Source organism: Akebia trifoliata, chromosome 6, assembly GCF_017979445.1.
Source record: "Akebia trifoliata isolate Shusen 1 chromosome 6, ASM1797944v1, whole genome shotgun sequence".
NCBI classification, from domain to species: Eukaryota; Viridiplantae; Streptophyta; class Magnoliopsida; order Ranunculales; family Lardizabalaceae; genus Akebia; species Akebia trifoliata.
In genome coordinates, this window is record NC_141380.1 from 1,550,456 (window position 1) to 1,570,008 (window position 19,553).

Below are 19,553 nucleotides of genomic sequence, written 5' to 3' on the forward strand. Positions count from 1 at the left end.
ATATTTTCTTTCTTTTTATGAAAAAAATTGTTGTACCTTTTCAGACCATCTAAAGAACGAGATGAATCAAGTGATTTGCATATGCATCACCCCCTACACAATAGCCACCTGTTACATCCATTTGATGAGGGACCCCATGACTAAATGATCTTCCAATGCGAGGGCTTTGGAGCCCCCACAATACAAAGGTGTTGGGCTGGGTGGTCACAGCTCATAAAACCCCATAAACAAATTGTAATTTTTTAACACTTTATTCTCAACTACCATTAATAATTGAGTTAAGAAAATGAAGGTGGCCTTCACGTACACATTGAACTTCAATGATAGTGAGCCTCACGTATAACACCAAACATGAAGAACCCAAATCTCCTATTATAAATCTACTCTTAGGTATTCCCTCTCTTCATCCTTCAAACATCTTCCAAGTCTCTTTGCTCACTAATTCTCTCTCACAAGAAGAAGACATGGCAAGCCAACAGCTCAACATTTTTGTCTCATTGCTTCTATTGTTGTTGGCCTTCACTTCCATAAACGCAACGGATGAAGCCTCAAATGTAACAGAATATGAGAAGGTCAATGTGGTGGTGGAAGGCATGGTTTACTGCCAAAGCTGTGAGCACTACGGAACATGGTCTTTATCCGGGGCCAAGCCCATTCCATCTGCTAAGGTGAGTGTCATTTGCAAAGACCATAAGGATCGAGTGAGCCTTTACAAGGTCTTTGCCACCGATGCAAATGGGTACTTCTATGGCCAACTCGAAGGCTTCAAGATGGACCATTACATCTTGGACCATCCCCTCCATTCGTGCCATGTTCATCTAGTTTCCTCTCCCCTTCCCAACTGTAACCACGTCACCAATGTTAATTACGGAATCAACGGGTCCACTCTTCGCTATGAGAACAAGAGGTTGTTTGGAAAGAACTATGAAGCAGTGGTGTATGCTGCAGGACCTTTGGCGTTCCGTCCTGCCCACTGTGTCTGATCCTAGCCTCACTTGCTGCATTGTTACATCAGTTTTTGATTGATCTTTTTTGTTTTGTTTTTTCCTTTTGCCTTTTCTTCTAAGTGTTGATTCAGCAATTCTAGTCTGAATAAAATGGTATCTTTCATTTAATCGCCATTAACGTTGGGTGATCATCTTATTTGTTAACAAATACTGATTCAACAATTCCATCTTATTGGAGGCATGAGATTCGGATTAAAGAAACAGAGGTTTGTGCTACAATGAACTATTATATTTAATACTTAATGATCAACAACCCATGATGATTAAGCGATTGGATGGTTCAGAAGCAAATCATAGTAGTGGTGTGCTCCTCTTCTGGCCAGAAGATGAACGGAAAATAAATAAAATAGACACGATCACAATTGCACCAACTATAAAAGTAACTAGAATTTCTTCTTATGAATCTACAAAATAAAATCAAAATCACCTTTTTTGATGGGCTAATCAAAATCACATTGATTCATCCAACAATACTTACTGAAACGTCATTAAGATAACACTACAAACATACACACCTATTAGTTAGAGACATAATGGATAAGCATTCAAAAGCTATGTCTCCTGTTTCAATCAAACAATGGATATCCAAGAACAGAAAGGAAGTGATTTTGTACACATGCTCTTAAAAAGTCCAAATGTCCAATGGCCTCCTCAAAATTTCATTTATATCAGCCATGGCCTGCTTTGCAAGTATGGTTGGCTCAAACCTACGTTCGAATACTCGAATTTGGATTCATAGAGGTTATTTAAGTCATTTATGCTAGTCTCAAAGAAGACCTAGGTCAAAGAGGAAAGTCACTTGTTTAAAAAGAGGTATCTCTAATATTTAACCAAAACATAAGAGGTATTGCAAAGTACAGGAGATCTATAATATTGATTTTTTTGATAACAAAAAAAAAAAAGTGGAAACACTGGTAAAATTAAACAAAGCAGGGTTACAAGGATTCGCTGTTTTAACGAATTCAGTGAACCACAAACTGGGGTTGGACCATAAGGACCAAATCCTATTTCTGCATTGCACACCATCCAAAGCCAACTCTTCGGTTATTGAGAGCTAAACAAGTTTTCATTTTTTCAGTTTCAGTGCTTTGCTTGTAGACCATACAAAGCTTTGATATAAGGCTAAGCATAGGTGCTTGGCTACAAGACAGAGACTAACATCACTGGGCATTGATCGTTGAGAAATTTCCATCATGGACTTTATGAACAGGTCTATGATAAAAAGATCTGGGTTCCAAATCCCATGAAGGCTCAACAAAATATTAGTGATTTTCTGACACCCAACTCTGATATACTCGCCCTCTACTCTCTTGACATGACATGTGACAGAACCTTATATTTTCTTTCCTCGGGATGCACAACTGTACATCCCCATAAACAAGTGTAGTTACATATCTTGAGGAAAAAACTACGGTTATGTCCCATGCCACATCAGGAGAGTAGAGGGGGAGTATGTCAGAGGGGGGCACTGCATGAAGGAACCCTAACAAGCGGAGGGAAAAAAAAATGGGAGTAGAAGTCACTAAAACCAACCACTGATTAGTGGATGCATTAATGGATCAAAGTTTTAGAACAAAAGCCACCACCACTATTAAGTGGCCTTAAATCAATGCTAACTTTTCCACGGACCTTCCCCGACTCGAACAAACAGAGAAACAAGCTGCAGATTAACAAGTGTGATACAAGACAGTCCTCGACCTCATATCTCCCACCCTGACCTTTAACAACTTAAAGATTTAAAAAAAAAAAAAAAGTACTATGTATGCAAGAAAGAACGGGTTGAGCAAAAGAAGAGAGAGCCTTGAACAACTTCAACTCACGAAACCAAAACTCGCCCGATCATACCCTGTGTCCAAGTTGCGGTCTCTTTGAGCTGCTCATCGTCTGAACCAAGGCATTCACCCAAGAACTCTGCATAGAAGGTTAGGTCTTTAAACAGTAATTTCATGTTTGGACCAAGTGTGTCTGCGAGGTCGCCCATCACTGCAACTGCGGCTTTCGTAACACTTTCTTCCCTACAACCATCATGACACCATTGCCATTAGGTTAAGATTGTACGAGTCCATAATCCTCCATATACAAAACATGAATGTAAACTGAAAAGAAAGGAAATATACCTCTGCTTATCTCTAAATACCATTTCTATAAATTGCAAGAGATGGGCAGCATGAGGTAACATCAGCTCTGCTTTGGAATTCTTAAATCCCTGGAGGATACCCGAGTAAGCTTCAAATATGCCACGTCTGAGCTGGTTTCCATAATCCATCATCTCCTCATCATCAGTATCCATCTGGGCACAGATCTCCGAAGCACCCTGCATCATAGGAACTGCATAGGGCAGGTACTTCTCGAAGTGTGCACCGATCGCAAGAGCAATGTCCCCAAAGCAGGCGAATATCGGTGGCTTAACAGAACGATGGAGCATCCCATTAGACAAGTCCTTCAGAAGATGTGTCATGATCCCGTCACAGTATGGTAGGACCTTGTCATCCAACGCACGACATATGTCACCAACCACCCCAACAGAAATTGCGCAAACCTGATATTCCTCAAAATTCTGCAAACCCATCTCCAAATACTTGTAGAACTCAGGCATGTATTTGCCAAACTCAGCCCCAGTAGCATAAGCCAGGGCACCGATAGCAAGCATTGCTTCTTCATGCACAGTGGAGCTGCGGCATGCGAAGACTTTGAGGAACAAGAGCATCATCTGATCAGCGGCCTGAAGGATTATGGACTTGGTCTCCTCAGAAGCACTCAGTTTCTGGATGATAACCTGAAGGACACCACAAAGTAGAGCTTGTAAGTCTCCTTGCTTTTCCCTATCATCCGATGATAAGATCTGGAGCTCTGATGTCTGCCCCAACTTGCTCATGATGACTGGGAGTAGCTGTGCAATGATGTGGGAGGTTTCCACAATATTGGCGCATCTAACAACCTCATTAAGGGTCTCATAAGCTGAAGCCCGTAGCCTAGAATCATTAGCATCAGTTCGGTCGGCTGCCATGATAAGAGAAGATATTGTATCGGGAAGGTATGGTGAGAGGACGGAAGAGCTAGATCCTGCATCCTCGTACCCCTGAGCAAGATAGTATATCGCCCCACAAACCTTCTCAGCTACATTTGGTGCATCCTTAATACTCTCCAACAAAATACCCATGACACGTGGGAGATTTGCAGGAGATATGACAGAAAACCCATTAGCAGGAGAATGCAATATCTCGAATATCCGACTCAAAGTCCAAGCAGTTGTATCCTTCACATGGCTGTTCCCATCCCTCATCGCATTAAGCAAAAACTCCAAACCCGCATTTACCAAAGGGGAGAGCTTCTCAACAGAAGGACCTTCAAGAATAGACCCAAATGAGTAGGTGGCCGCCTCGCGACTCCGCCAATCGATCTTCACAATGTTTGCCTCCACAAAAGGCATCACAAGTGGCACTACAGCATCGCCGACAGTCTTCGCAACAAGGCCCAGACACGTGCCACCAGCCATTGACAGATTCCAAACATCATCATCCTGATCTTGATCCTCATCCTGCTTCAACAACGTCTCTAGCAACATAGGAACCAAAGACGATAGAGCTTTCTCTATGAAGCGGGAATGGGAAGCAGCGGAGTCCGCATTCTCATCTCCATCGTACTCTTGGAGCTCAATTTCTACATCACAAATAGAGCTCCAGAACTCAATTGCTTGAAGAGCAACACGCTCTTCATCCCCTCTCACTGCTTTCGATGTAAGTTCAAAGAGAGCTTGCATGTATGGTTCAAGTACCTCATAATAAGTCGACGAGATAGAAACAAGACATTCAAAAGCAGCTTGTCTAATCTCTGCCTCTTTAGACAAGGCTGTCTCACAGACAACCTTCATGATGTAATTCCTCTCCATCTCATTCTCAAAGTTGGTCTGTGCAAAATCAAGAGCATTATATAAAGCCCTTGTCGCCGCAAGACGGACTTCAGGACCGTGATCTGCAAGGTTCATCCCTTGGACTACAGCAGTGAGGACAGAATTCACCTCATCTTGTACAAGATCCTGATGGGATATCTCCTCACAAACATACCCAAGAGTCTCCAATGTAGCCTGCTTCAATGAAGCGGGTTTGTCTTGCTGTGTCATATTGGAAAGCAATAATCCAACGAGGTCAGGCCATTCCTTGCGAGGAATTTCAATTGCCGCAAGCTTTGCAATTACTTGCGATGAAGTGTGGCTCGCATCTGACACAGAAGATCCAAGGGTCCTCAATAACAGATCTTTGATTTGGGCTTTTACCAAAGTGTCGATTCCCACCCATTGTTGAATGAGTTGATCCTTTCTTACGGCATCTTTAGCATCTAAAGAGTTCTTAAGTACAATACCAGCCAATCTCCGTGACTCGGGGGGTTTCTCATCATTTGAGAGTTCATGCGATAATGAGAGAAGGAAAGTGGGAAGATTTTGTTCCTGGAACTGCTTAAGGTTACCTTCGGCTACGGTCCGGACATTGGCATCGACAGACTGAGCGGACAAGAGAATCTGAGTAATCTCCATGGCCATTCTATCCCCAAACTACACCACATATGAAATTCAAACAAACAAGCAAACAAATTAATCAACGAATACCATAGATCTAGAAGAGATGAAAAAAAGAGCAAATAAAAAAACCCTACACCCTGAAATTAATCCAACTCCTTTAAAGCATCAGATCAAAATAAAGTTATAAGCTTAAACCCTAAAATACAAGTGAAACAAGGCGCAAAAGAGAAACCCCTACAAAAAACCCGCCATCCAAAAAAGAATTCCGAACCCATTGAAGAACAACAAGATATCTATATATTTCATAAAATCCTAAAATAAAAATAAGAAAAAACAAAAATTAAAGAGTTTGGAACCCTAATCTTGCTCCAACAATACAGATGCTTATCATATAATTTCAAAAACCTAAAAACCATCATGAACACAAGAAAACAATAAGTCAGTCCAAACAGAAGAAGACTTAAACCCTAAGGTCAAATATTAGAGAGATATCCAATTGAATCTGTAGAACCAGAAAGATAGAGAGTGAGAATTTTAGTACCTAGGGTTTGTTTTGTTGAATCGAAATAGAGAGAAAAAAGTAACAATTTGGGGCTCTTCAGGAACCCTAGTTTTCACTCTGCTTCAGTGTCTCTCGTGATGACAAATCGTAAATGAAATGAGAGAGATTCCTTCCGCCTCACTGCTGCCTTTCTTTTTTTGGTTTTTCGAATGTGTAGAAGAAGCGGGAGTGCATCGGGCGAGTAAACCAACCTCGGGCAGCCTATTTTGCCTGCCCGTACTGCCCGATAACGCCGACTTCGAAACCCTAAATTTTCAATTTCAAATCATCTCTCCTCGTTCACACGTTCGAAGATTGTCTGCTCATTTCCCCATAAGGTGGTCCCACATCTGAATCTAAGAAAAATGGATTTGACCATTTTTCATCAATGGGCCCATGTCTTGAGTAAAGCCCATGATGAAAATGCTCAAATTCAAGAATCAAGGTTGTGGTTTAAAAATACTGGTAGGTGGCAAAGGCCAAACCCATATTTACCAAAAAAAAATTAAGATTTATGCTCATTAAAAAAATTATAATTATTTTAAAAGTTTATTTCAAAAAATTTAAGTAGATGGTTCAATTTTATATTTTTGTAATATTTTTGTAATTTAAAGAAAAAATTAAGGCAGTTATAGAGTTGTAGGATTGTAACTAAGTTCATTTTTTTTTTTTTGACGAAAATAGTCTTGATAACAGTAAGATTAAATTTAAATGTCAGGGCATTTTTTGTCCTAAAAATTTTGGTATCAACAAACACCTATTTGGTATACTTTCATTGTAGTGAGCTGTTTCCATGATTGTGTGGCACATTTTAATTGGAGTTTAAATTACCTCAGGCTCTTGATCAAGTTGTGCATGTAGTCCAATGTGTTTATTCTACACTCAAAATGTGCCACATAGACATCATACCCATGGAAAGGAATGAGACATCGTACTGGGTCGCGACTCATCTCCAAAAATGGGATGTGTGAAAAATTGATGGGTTAGTGGACTAAAAATTAGCCACATCGTACTTTAGGGTAATTTGAGATACCATTCAATTTTTATGAGAATTTTATATGACTACGTAGTTTTCAAAAGATATTAAAATCATTTTTTATCCATTGTTTAGTCTTTTCACACCCACTTACTCTTTGCACCTCCCTCAAATTCATCCATCTCAACACACTTACCTTCTTTTCTGGTTACTCTTTACACTCACCACCCCAGTTGAACCTTGTTTGATGGTCTTCTTTTTCTTTCTTGTTCACAGATGTTTCTTCTTCTTCTTGTTGGCAACTACATGGATTTCACAATACAGGAGAGTAAAACCTTAGTACTTGCAAAGACAAAAAGATTTGAAATTGCCATGGAAACCTCAACTTTTGGTCTAGGTATTAGAAATCCCAACAAAAATCAAATTAAACTTCATTCGTTAGTCCAATATCAAAATTTTCAAAAGAGTTTCAATAGAATTCTACATAATCTACAAGAAAGGACTCAATATGTTTCTATAAATACCCCAATTGCAAATTTCCAAACAACTTCATTTTGAGTGGATTTGATATGATCTTATCGAGTTATAATGAAAATTTTCAATAACTTCTTACTGAACGAAAAGTTTGTCTTTTTTAGATAGGTGTGGATAGTTTTTTTTTTTTTTTTTGTTTTGGTTAGAATCAATTTGATTATTTCACCATTTTTTATTTATTTGTTTGTTTGGCTCTTTAACTGGACACATAGAACACAAATGGTGGGTGCAAGTAGAGTGATATAAGAACCCTCGTTCTTTTATAAGAACTCTCTTTTTCATCTAAAAATAATGATAATTACAATCTAATCGATTTGACAAAGATTTTTTTAAAACATTGCCTTAACCTTTGATAGGAGTGAAATCTCTTTTCAACGCGTTGTTTCCAACCTTCTACCAATAACCAGTGATTTCGTATTTTCTTTTACAAAAATTTCATCATCTTTAACTTCCCCTAAAATTACAATATTCTATATTTGATTGAAAGAAATATAACTAAGATATTTTATGTTATTCGTGATGGCTGGATTATGGATTGTCTCATGAAAGATTGAAGCGAAGGGTATCTAAAATTTTCAAACTAATTAGGGGTATATGAACGGCTTCCAATTAAATAAATGTTTTAATCAGTATAAAATATGACAACTTTCTTGCTTGTCACCAGGGCATAAAATGGGTCAGATCTTATTCAAAATTTTAGTGATCTGAATTTAACAAGTTTTGTTCATTGGAATATATTTGACTAAGAAAATGAGTCGAATATAGGTTGATGTCCCTTGACCCGAGTCGGATTTAGGTAAGATGCGGGTCCATCCTTATATTTGTCTAGATTCAAATGATATATTACTTTAAAAATTATATTTTTTATGTTTTTCAAGATATTTTTCTTCTACTACTTTAATATGACATGATAATAGTAAAATAAAATGGTATAGAAATTAAAAAAGAAATATATCAAAAAAATATTGAACGACTCAAAATTATCCAACCTGACAAACCCGAATCAAGTAATCCAGTTGGGTCAAATCCAGATATAGGTTTGGTGAAAGCAAAATGGTTTGGATATGATTTTAACTAATAGGACCCGATTTAGATATGAAATAGGATAAAATATTTGGATCTAGATATAGACATACTCGGATCTGGTGCGAATATGGTCATTTACTTGCCACCTGTTTGGTGTTCAGACATGGAGAATCTATGGTAAGACGAAAGTAAGACATCTTGGAATATTGAAACAATTTGAATCAAGCAAGACATCTTGAAAAATTGAAACCATCTCAGCTCGCATATTCTAAAATTGCAATCCACAAATATAGGTAGATCTGACTATTGAGATCATCAAAACTTTGTTGTTGTTGTTTTTTTTTTTTTTTTTTAACTGAGTTTTCTTAAACAAGATCATCCAAATGTGTCAAACTTAACCTTAGAAGTTTATTGGTGAGACTCAGCAAAATCGTAGCCACTAAAGTGGGAATTTGTTGTCAGCAAATAAGGGTGCTAAGTTGTTAAGATCAACAAGAAGCTTTTGTGTCTTATTCAAAGATGAAATTGTTTCTCAAGTAAGAGGAAAATGTGGAAATATACAAAGTGAGTCGATTAAGTGTTTTGATTTGTGTGTGTGTGTGTGTGTGTGTGTGGACATGTGTTAAGTTGTTGATTTAGCAACTCTAACATCATTATTTGTTAACATCAAATCTTTAGTCTAATTGCTACGTACTCAATATGTCTGAGATGTAACTGTTGGGGTTTGGTGATATAAAATCACCACCTTTTTTGTTTCAATGGGTTGATGAGCTTTTTTACTGATGTGAGGTATTTTGGTATTTTCCTTTCATTAACTTATGAGAAACAAAAATAGGTTCTTAGATAGTTGTTAATGTCCATATAAGAGGGTTTTCGTTAAAATGAGTTTTTTTTTTTCCCTCTTTTGTCAAGAGTGCGAGAAAGCATTATGACTCATTATTTCTTTTTATTCTCTTGTAAAACCTATAAACTCAGGATTCTTGAAAGTAATTGTCACATTGTTATTATAAATTTGTGAAACGAGAGTGAAATCGAAATTTCTTATCTGGGTTCTTACTAGAATTGGGTATAAAGATTTTGTGGATTTCACTGAAGTGTTGGAAATAAGTAATTTTGTATTTGGAGACTTGTCCGTGAATGTAGTCTTGTTGTAGGTGAACCATATATATCTTGTGTTGTGATTATGTTGATTTCACTACTTTCTTAATTGTTACTTGTCCTTGTTTTGTACACACTCTTGAAATTTGATTGTTGACTTTAATCAATTTATTGTTGGAGGAGATTAATTTTGATAATTGGATTTTCATATGTGACTTGGGATCTAACCACAACAATAGCGATCTACCATAATATTTCATAGATCGAGTATCCTCCCAGAATCATTTGACCTTGACTTTGTAAAAACTAATAAGTAAATGTGAAACAAAAATTTACTGTTATTGGTGCTTGGTTAACCCTTCACAATTTTGCCACAGCAAAACATCAGCATATTTTTCTGTGCACCCCCACCCTTTCCCTGCATTCTTACAAAATATCATGGTAGGAGAATTCCTTGCAAACCTTTGCAAAGAATCATTTTGAAAAATTTTGTTTCACATAATTTTGCAAAATTATGATTTTGGGTAGTATATTGAGTTAGTATCTTTAGTTGTTGGACCCGGATTAAAGTTCCTTCATTTATTATTAACTCATGCTTTACTTGTTTAAAGAGAAAAAGGCAAAGAGGATTACACATAAAGATGAAGATGAATAAAAAAGAGAGTAAAACAACAATTGTTTTTTTTTGTTTTTATAATCTCTTTAGATCTTGTCCACATGCATTGAGATGCGTAAGAGAAGCCAATGAATGATCTCTCTGCCACGCTCATGCCAGGCCATGGTTTTAAATCTCATCTGAGATCAAGATGACTTATCTGATACGTTTCAGTATCCTCCACCAACAAGACGGATAGACAAGTCAAATGTATTGGATGAGATTTAAAATCATTACTCATCATTTTTCTTATGGTGGAATGAGACGACTCAAACATATTGGAAAATTTGTTTGAGATGATTCGATCTTGTTCATGGACAAGATGATACGTCAAAACGAGTTTTAAAATCATGTGCCATGCTCATATTAAAGGACTAACAATACAATTTGTTTTACAAGCCCACCGTTGTTGATGGTGATCATCTATAAGTGTCAATCATGAGGACTAGTCTACTAGCCCAATCCATCCATGGAAGAAAAGCCAGTGATAGGACCATGATCTTGAGCACACAAAGTAGGTGCAATGTAGGCATCCCATTTTGTAGTTGTCTAATTTAACTTTGTTAGCTTGATCAATATTTCATTAATTCTATCGATATATTTTCAAAATATTAGTATGATTTTAAGCCTAACTAAGGATCCTTTTGCCCAAATGGATTACTGCATTGGCAATCGAACACGACAACCTTCTAGAAATCATGTAAAAACTCAAATCCAAACAAAAATAAAAATAAAAATGTTTTTTTTTTGGGTTTGATCCAAGGTTTTGAAAATAGACGGCTACTGAACTTGCACGGAACTCTCAAATTTAAAATTAAAATTCAACAGTGAAAAATAATTGTGGGATCAGATAGGTCGAAGACTCTACATAAGAGTTGAAATCTTACTATGTTAGTAAGGCTAGTCGGACCCTTTTAGTTTTTTACATCCCATATGCCCTTGACCGGCCCTGATTCAATGGGTTTGAGAATTATGGACCTGGCCCTACTTTTTTCAAACGGGCTGAACAAGGTAGCTGGCCAATAGGCCCGCCCAATTAACAGCTCTACTATTCAGAGTTCGCTACCCTCCCATTTGGCCATTTCCCAAGTTTCACTTCACCTCGCATTTCCTTCTTCTTCTTCTCTCCCTCTCTCTCTCTGTCTGTTTGTCTCTCTCTCTCTCTCTCAAACTATGGCAGATTCAGACGAAGAACAACAAAAGCAGAAACCCGTCATCACACAAGACCCAATCACAGATGCAGAAGAAGAATCAAACAACGAAGAAGAAGACGAAGAAGAAGAAGACTTCGAAGATGAAGAAGATCAAGAACCAGTAACCGAAGAATCGAGATTGATTTCAGAGAGGAACAAATTAACCAATCTTCTCCGTAGATTGTCCACAGAACCAGTTACCCTTCGAGTCCACGATGTCATCATCAAAGGAAACTCCAAGACCAAGGAATCACTCATCGAAGCCGAGGTCCAAGCCCTCAAGAACGCAACCACCATGCAAGAGCTTCTTCAAGCAGCTAGTATCGTCAATGCTCGTCTTCAGAGACTCGACATCTTTGATTCGGTTAATATTACGCTTGATTCGGGCCCACCTGAGTTACCAGGCACTGCGAATGTCGTTGTTGATGTCATCGAGACTAAGAATCCTCTCACTGGAGACATTGGGATCTTCTCTAAGCCCGAGGTATTGTTAATTTTTTTTTTAATTCTACGATATGGGTTTTCTTGATTTCGGTTCAATTTTAGGTTTTTGAATTGGGTATTGTGAGTTGTTTGGCTAGGTTTCGGTTTAATTTTAGGTTTTTGAATTGGGTATTGTGAGTTGTTTGGCTAGGTTTCGGTTTAATTTTAGGTTTTTGAATTGGGTATTAGGCAGATTGAAATGTAGAATCGGGTATGTAAATGCTTGATTCTATAAAGATGCGTTGAAGTGGAGATGAGAAACTTATTGTTGACGAGTGTAGATTTTCTTCTAGGTACCAGTCAAAAAATTATCGAGTTGGAACGAGGAAGGAAATTTCTTGAGATTTGAGGGATAAAAAAGTTTCCTTTTTGGAAGGGTAGAACTTAAATTTACAGAAAAAATAGAAGGAAAAAAAAAGGAAGAGATGCTTGGAGCTTGCATTCCTCTTCCTCCTCAAAACCCCATTCCACAAATTTCTCTGCTCACTGCCCCTGAGTTGGGTCTTAGTTCGTAATGAAACTCCCAATTCTTCATTCAAAGGATAAGTTTTGCACAGCAAACAGAGTGTCGATATAGAGGTCACGCATAGAATCGAAACGGGCTGGGCTATGAGACTTAAGGGCAATCCTTTTGAAGTATTGAAGTACATAAATCAATATAGGCCTCCTTGGATCTTTTCTCATAAATCTTCCCCTCAATTAATGTTTTGTTACTCAGAAAAAAGAAGAAGATCAAATTGCATTCACCTTGCTAGTTCTTCAATGTATGTTTTTTTTAAAATTGATAAATGTACTTATCATTTGTTGAACTCGGAACAAGTGATATGTGGTGTTCTTGAGGCATACAAAGACCCATAGAAGACATGCTGAGAGCTAAATAGTTCCATACAGAGATATTTGCAAGTCGAGGAATACAGAAGTGTGTTGAATCACTGAGAAAGTCATAAATTCTTTCATCTATTTTATACGTATAAACCTCTGGTGAAGAAATGATATGTATGAACGTGTATGATGAGACATGTACATACAATTATAGGGCATACCCAATTCCTAAATTTGAGATACATGTACAAATGTGCTTACCAAAAAGGTATACAAAAATTTGTATTCAATGACATCCATAGCGGTAGGTAAGCAGGAAAATTTTCTTCTTAACATTCTTTATCTGATGCATATTCTATTTGAAATGTTTATGAGTATCGTCATATCACCTCTCAATGGGTGTTCAAAATTGTATACATGATTTTTTACTTATCAAAAAAAAAAAAAAAATTGTATACATGTTTTTGTAGGCTAGATCCTGGTCACTTGAAGGATCGCTCAAGTTGAAAAACTTGTTTGGATATGGTGACATTTGGGATGGGTCTGGGGCATATGGTTGGGACCAAACTTCAGAGATAAGCGCAGGAGTATTATTGCCCAGATTCAAAGGATTGGCAACTCCGGTAACTGCTCGAATGTCTCTACTTTCCCAAGATTGGTTGAAGTTCTCCTCTTACAAAGAGAGATTGTTGGGACTATCTGTTGGCCTAATTTCAACCAAGCATCATGACTTGGCTTACAATCTCACATGGCGTACCCTGACAGATCCATCACAAATGTCCTCCAGGTCAATAAGGACGCAACTTGGACATAGTTTACTCTCATCTTTAAAGTACACTTTTAAGATTGACCGGAGAGATTCACCTCTGAGGCCAACACGAGGGTATGCTTTTGTTTCTACATCTCAAATCGGTGGCCTTGCTCCTGATAGTCGGAGCTTACGGTTTATACGCCAGGTGCAATTTTCTCTTCAATTGGATTTTTTATAGTTCTTTCTTAATGACTGGATTAGGTTCTTTTTAGGTTTTTGTTTTATTATTATTACAATGCTTTAATTATGTAATTGAATCAACTAATATGTGCTATAGGACTTTGGTTTTGCATATATTCTAAGGAATGAACATACCACCACCTTTATCACCTTCATTCCTTAGAATATATGAACATACCTCTAAAGATAGTTGGGTGATAAGCCTGATTGGAGGGATTTAAAACAATCATTTCTTAGGCTCTTGCTTCCATCATGAAAGTTGTATTGGCTTCAACTATCTCCATATTTTAAGGGACTTTCATAAGAGGGAGCTTTATGAGGTTCTTATTACTAATGGATGCATTGGTTTGAGTTTTAGGGCAAGGATCCCTAGAGTCGTGTGAAAAATAGACATAGCGAAGGCCTATGACCATGTGAATTTGAGTTTCTTTTTTGATGGGTTTGTGAATTGGAGTTTCTTGATTTACAACTAAGCAAAAAAAAAAAAAAAAAAAAACTTACCAAGAATGGGCTTTTGGACCTAGATGTAAGACTTGGATCATGGCATCTTGAGTTCTCAATAGCTTCTTTCTCCATTTGTCAACGGATCTCCAACCACTTCCTTCAAAAGCTCTAGAGTTCTGAGACAACGCAATCCTTTTCAAGAATATATATATATATAGCTTCAGCTATCATGTTTGTTTGTGAACACAAATTTATCCTGAAAACTGAATAGATTTTCATCCTGGAAAATAGCTTGTTGTTGCATGTTCATATTTTGTTTGGAAATTGAACTTTTTGCATGTAAATGGGTGCTTGCAATGGCAAGACCTGGAATAATTTTTTTCTGCTTGAAAGACCATTCAGAATATACTTGAAGCAGTAATCAGACATCCTCCATGTACCAAATATTGTTCACAAAACCAATATGGGCTGCTTGTGCAGATGGAAATTTCTCATTCCTTTTTAGGTTGTTCGACACAATTTATTAGGTAAAACTTTCTGAATGATCAATTAGTTCTAAGACCTAGCTGCTATGCAATTGTTTTCCACTTCTCCTTTTGGTAATTCATTAGATCACCTTTTTTTTTTTTTTAAGTATAAGATATTGCAAAAAAAGGTGGAGAACAAAGTACAAGGAGGCCGAGGAAGTCTCTCAAAGAACAACAAAACAAAGAACAGCTAGAACATCAATGATTACATAAAGAGTTCCATCTAAAAACAAAGTCATCAAAAGTTAACCCTGTGAGTTCTATGTTCTGTTTAAACCAAAGGTATATCAAACCCAAGATTTCCAAGAAGACGCCTTGCGAGTTTCTCAACTTACTATTGAACACCCTGTTATTTCTCTTGTTCCACATCCCCCAAGCAATAGCCGTGGGAAGTATAGCTTAAATGAATCATTTTCTAAGAGAGAAAGCATTACTGGCCCACCCTTCTATTAATGAGGAGAAATTACGAGGAAAGACCCATTGAAAACGGAAAAGACCAAGGAAATTCAATCAAATATTATAAGAAAAGGGCCAATGTATTAAGATATGGTCGACAGACTCCTCATCCTTCAAGCAAAGGGGACAACAATTAGTTGTGATTCAACCTCGAACAATCAAATTGTTCAACGTAAGAATTTTCCCAAGGAAAGCCAACCAAACAAAAAAAGAGATTTTAGAAGAGATTGATTTGGACCAAATAATGGACTCCAGGAAGGATCGCTCAGTATAGGGGTTGAGCCATTTCTGACTCAAATATCAAGATGTAAAATTGACCACGAGTGATAATGAGTCTGTATGGATGTATCATGTTGGGCAATCCAATAGCATAATGTGCTCTCTGTAGTGTGGAGTCCTTCACTCCGTGCACATGTTACTAATGACATGAAAGTTGGCTTGAATTTGAACAATCCGGATTATCCAATTAACCCATAGCATTAACCATTAGGTATACTTTTCATATATAAAAAAAAGTTAGATGAACTGTTTTTTGGTGGTAATGCTAAACATGGCTGGATTGTTCTCCATTTAGCTCCACCGATGAGTAAAAATTAAGGAACAAGATTAGGCTAACTACATAGGATTAAGGATTGAGCAGTAAAAAAAGGGAAATTTACAGCTTCTGTGTATTCTTAATATGAAGAAGTCTGGACAAATCAAACTGCGTTGGCGATTGACAAAATCTAAGAATGGAAAATATCAGTGAAGAAATCTAGGATTATGTGAAGGATTCCATCACATTCTCCAACAGTGTACATAAAGGTGTGTGATTTGGACATCACGAGCACACCCTTTAGAGTGTTCCAGAGGATGAAGAGGTACTCAGAGCCTTTTTGATTGCATGAATTCATGATTTATGTTTGCATGGCCTATTTTGATTAAGTATGATCTCAGATTCATCATCTTAAGACATTTTGCATGGTCCTGCATCAATGGGGGTCCATCCCAAAGTGTTGCTGTTCTTCGGAAATCCCTCAGTATATTGAATATTTATCCTGTAGTGTTAAAAAGTGGTTTAATCCTGTTTTTCACTCATAGTAACCGAGGAAAGAATGTTTTCTTGGGTTTTATCATGTGGGTGCACTCCTAAGTTGATTTGCATTTGTTACAATTACGGAATATTGACTGGTCTTTATTAAGTAGTATAAGATCCTTGTTTACTATCCTATTCAATTTTTTTTTTTTTTTGTCTATAAAAAAAAGATCCTTGTTTACTGGTTCAATTAATTTCGATGCACCTTGTAGTGACAACCTAATCTTGAGGGTGATACCTGTAAATGTTCTTTGATTCAACCTTCTCTCTCTCCACCTCCCCTCCCCACTCATTTTTCCCTAAAAATCAAGTATTGCTCAATGAACCTGCTTTCCTTTTATATTCTGAACAGGAGTTCGATTTCCGTTATGCTTTCCCATTGGGTTTTTATAATGCAGCGCTCAACTTTGGGATATCCATGGGTGTGATTTTTCCGTGGGGTAGTGGATTTATGAACACACCATCACCTCTACCTGATAGATTCTTCTTAGGTGGTCATTCTTCTCCTGTATGTACGTTGGGAGGTCCAACAACATTGTTGGGGTTCAAGTGTCGGGGACTAGGTCCGACTGAGCCGAGAAGGGTGATTATTGATAAATCTGACGATGGAAGTTCAGATACATCTCCTGGAAGGGATGTCCTTGGAGGAGATCTTGCCCTTACTGCTTTTGCAGATCTCTCGTTCAATCTTCCATTGAAGGTATTAAGAGAAGCTGGAATCCATGGACACCTGTTTACCAGTGCTGGGAATCTCACTAAATTAACGGAGAACGAGTTTCGTGATTTCTCAATTCGAAAATTCAGGGAGTCCTTCCGAAGCTCTGCAGGTGTTGGGATTATTGTCCCTACAAAGCTGTTTCGAATGGAGGTTAGTAATCTATCTTGACACATTTGTTTTAAATTAGCAAGACAGGAATACTTGGTCAGGATGGGAGCAGATCCTTCTTTCATATTCCGCATACATGCAGGAATTCTGGACCATTCTACTTCAGTATCTCACCTTGAATTTCCCATGGCCATAGAACTAAGCCAGTTGGATGATTAAATATCCACTAACGGTTCTGTTGAATTTTTAAAAGAGAGATACTATTGGCACACCAAATTTTACGTACAACGCACCAATCCTATTGAAAATTGAATCATTTTCATCGTAACATTGGTGTGTTAATTAAGTGAAAGTTGGCATGTTAATAGAAGCTCTCTTTTCGAAATCATGATAAGTCTGAAAAAAATGAGAAAAATGACTGAAGGTTCTACTCATCCTGAAGTAAAATTTTGACTTGGAGATCCATAATATGGTGGTTCCCTGCATGTTTTGATGTGATTGTCGTTCCTACATAACCAACTCTTGAGTTTATTCTAACAAAGTCGGTTTTGTTTTCAGATTAACTACTGTTACATACTGAAACAACTCGAGTATGACCGTGGGAAGACAGGTGTGCAGTTTAGCTTCTCTTCTCCATTGTAGAAGCTGAAATAATAATCAAACTTACTCGTGCTGGATTTATGGCAGACATACATTGACACGTCAAGTCTTTCATTTTAGATAGTTTTTTCGGCTATTTGATAACTATGATTCCATTGTTGAGCGTCTTTTTTTTGTTTTGTTTTGGGTAGTATGCCATCACTAAGCATCTTAGCCTACCCTTTTGCATTATAAACACCTGGGGTCTCCATTACCATGAGCACAATGTTTCTTTGGACATGGGAAATCTGTAGTTCTTGGAAGGCATGGTGGTCGATGTTGCATAGATACAGATCAAATACCCAAATAGCCATAAACATGGATGATGCAGGCCGTAAAACAGACGTTTTTGGCTGTCAGGTGGTGTTGGTTCATGAAAGAATAATAAAAATGGTTAAATTCTGTTCTTATATGTTATGACCTGTTTGGAATGTGATGCCCTCGATGCAATGGAGGGGTTTCAATGTTTGTTCAATGTGACTGCCTGTACTTCGTTGCAAGGTCGCATATGCTACTACTGTTACTGCTATTAAGTTCTATGGTGAGGGTGCAGTTCAAAAGCTTGAAGAGATGGTTACTTGTGCACGTGCTTGCGAGAAAATATCAATGGCATAATTCTAGTCTGACTATGATAAAACTGGCAGATTAGATGGAAGATCATGTCATGAACATCGATAGGCTCCATGTCAACGGACTGATTGGTGATTGGAACCATTCAAGACATCTTGTGTCACCCATTCTGTGGTTATACATTGCTCTTATAGGCAGTCCAGAGCTAGTCTAAATGTGGTCCTTTTTTTTTTTCTTTTTGTGATTTTATTAATTTGATTTGGCATGGTGAGCTGAAAATATAACTATCTGAGGATTTTTTTTTTTTTTATAAATAAAATTTCCTATTAATAAAGTAACAATAGAAATTATTATTTTAAAAGTGGGTAGGTATTTTATTAAACTTTGTATAAACAATTGTTGATATTTAAAAAATAAACTCAGTTTTAAAGAGTATTATTAGAAATTATCATTTTTAAAATTTCTTAGAATTTTGAAAACTTTAAAAATGGAAGCTATTTTGGTTAAAGAAGAGATGTAGTGGTGGATGTGGTCTCTTAAAGTAATGGTTTAGAAGTACTGTAATTTTGGATGACTTAAAAGATACTTATGAGAGTGGTGCTAGAGTGACCTCAAGCTGAAACCTCATATTGCGCACTTCTTCACGTCAAAGTGGATAGGAACTATAGATGTTTTTCACTCACATCTCGGTGAAAAGTATCTATCGTTCTCATACACTTTCAAGTCAAGAAGCTCAAGATGAGGTTCCCGGCTAAGGTCACTTCAGCATTATTGTACTTAATAAATATATTTCATAGCTTAAACAGCGGTTTATCATGGATAACTTGTATAATAATTTTTTGAGAGTGAACGTCTCACTCTCCAACTTTACTAGTATTATAATAAGAGAAGGGTGGGCATGGTTGAGGAAAATCCACATTCATTTTATTTAATTTACAAAAGTGCCATCATATTTTTATTTTATTTTACATCTTAACGCAACATTAAATTTTAATTAAAATAGTCTTACACCTTAACATAACAAAATATCTTCATATTTAGAGTTTTTTAAAAGATATAAACTTCTTGAAGGTTGATCAGCCTTTTTTTTGGGAAAATATAAATTGTATAATAATGGGTCCATGAGGGGTAATTATTGTTACTAATTTTTCACTTAATTGCATCGTAAATGCTT

General features: G+C 37.1%; 3 protein-coding genes across 3 annotated transcripts; 2 read left to right on the top strand and 1 right to left on the bottom strand.

Moving 5' to 3' along the window:
- The first annotated feature begins 351 nt into the window (after positions 1 to 351).
- MOP10 (Pollen Ole e 1 allergen and extensin family protein) lies at positions 352 to 983 on the top strand. Its single transcript, XM_086446529.1, has one exon. The coding sequence runs from the start codon at positions 465 to 467 to the stop codon at positions 981 to 983; it is 519 nt and encodes a 172-aa protein (XP_086302655.1). The 5' UTR covers positions 352 to 464.
- A 1,547-nt stretch (positions 984 to 2,530) lies between these two features.
- Positions 2,531 to 6,349, bottom strand: LOC147399466 (ARM repeat superfamily protein). The gene is made up of 3 exons (XM_086444830.1): positions 6,065 to 6,349; positions 3,125 to 5,556; positions 2,531 to 3,022 (listed from the first exon to the last, which is right to left on the bottom strand). The coding sequence occupies exons 2-3, from the start codon at positions 5,542 to 5,544 to the stop codon at positions 2,824 to 2,826; spliced, it is 2,619 nt and encodes an 872-aa protein (XP_086300956.1). The 5' UTR covers positions 5,545 to 5,556; positions 6,065 to 6,349; the 3' UTR covers positions 2,531 to 2,823.
- Positions 6,350 to 11,433: 5,084 nt separating this feature from the next.
- On the top strand, positions 11,434 to 18,284 carry LOC147399467 (Outer membrane OMP85 family protein). The gene is made up of 4 exons (XM_086444831.1): positions 11,434 to 12,030; positions 13,322 to 13,807; positions 16,697 to 17,212; positions 17,729 to 18,284. Exons 1-4 carry the CDS (start codon positions 11,527 to 11,529, stop codon positions 17,810 to 17,812), a joined length of 1,590 nt encoding a protein of 529 aa, XP_086300957.1. The 5' UTR covers positions 11,434 to 11,526; the 3' UTR covers positions 17,813 to 18,284.
- The last annotated feature ends 1,269 nt before the right edge of the window (positions 18,285 to 19,553 follow it).

Coding starts and splice junctions, on each gene's coding strand:
- MOP10 (XM_086446529.1), top strand. CDS start 465: ATGGCAAGCCAACAGCTCAACATTTTTGTCTCATTGCTTCTATTGTTG.
- LOC147399466 (XM_086444830.1), bottom strand. CDS start 5,544: ATGGCCATGGAGATTACTCAGATTCTCTTGTCCGCTCAGTCTGTCGAT. Junction 3,023..3,124: donor GTATTTAGAGATAAGCAGAG/GTATATTTCCTT, acceptor TGATGGTTGTAG/GGAAGAAAGTGTTACGAAAG.
- LOC147399467 (XM_086444831.1), top strand. CDS start 11,527: ATGGCAGATTCAGACGAAGAACAACAAAAGCAGAAACCCGTCATCACA. Junction 13,808..16,696: donor GCTTACGGTTTATACGCCAG/GTGCAATTTTCT, acceptor TATTCTGAACAG/GAGTTCGATTTCCGTTATGC. Junction 17,213..17,728: donor CAAAGCTGTTTCGAATGGAG/GTTAGTAATCTA, acceptor TTTTGTTTTCAG/ATTAACTACTGTTACATACT.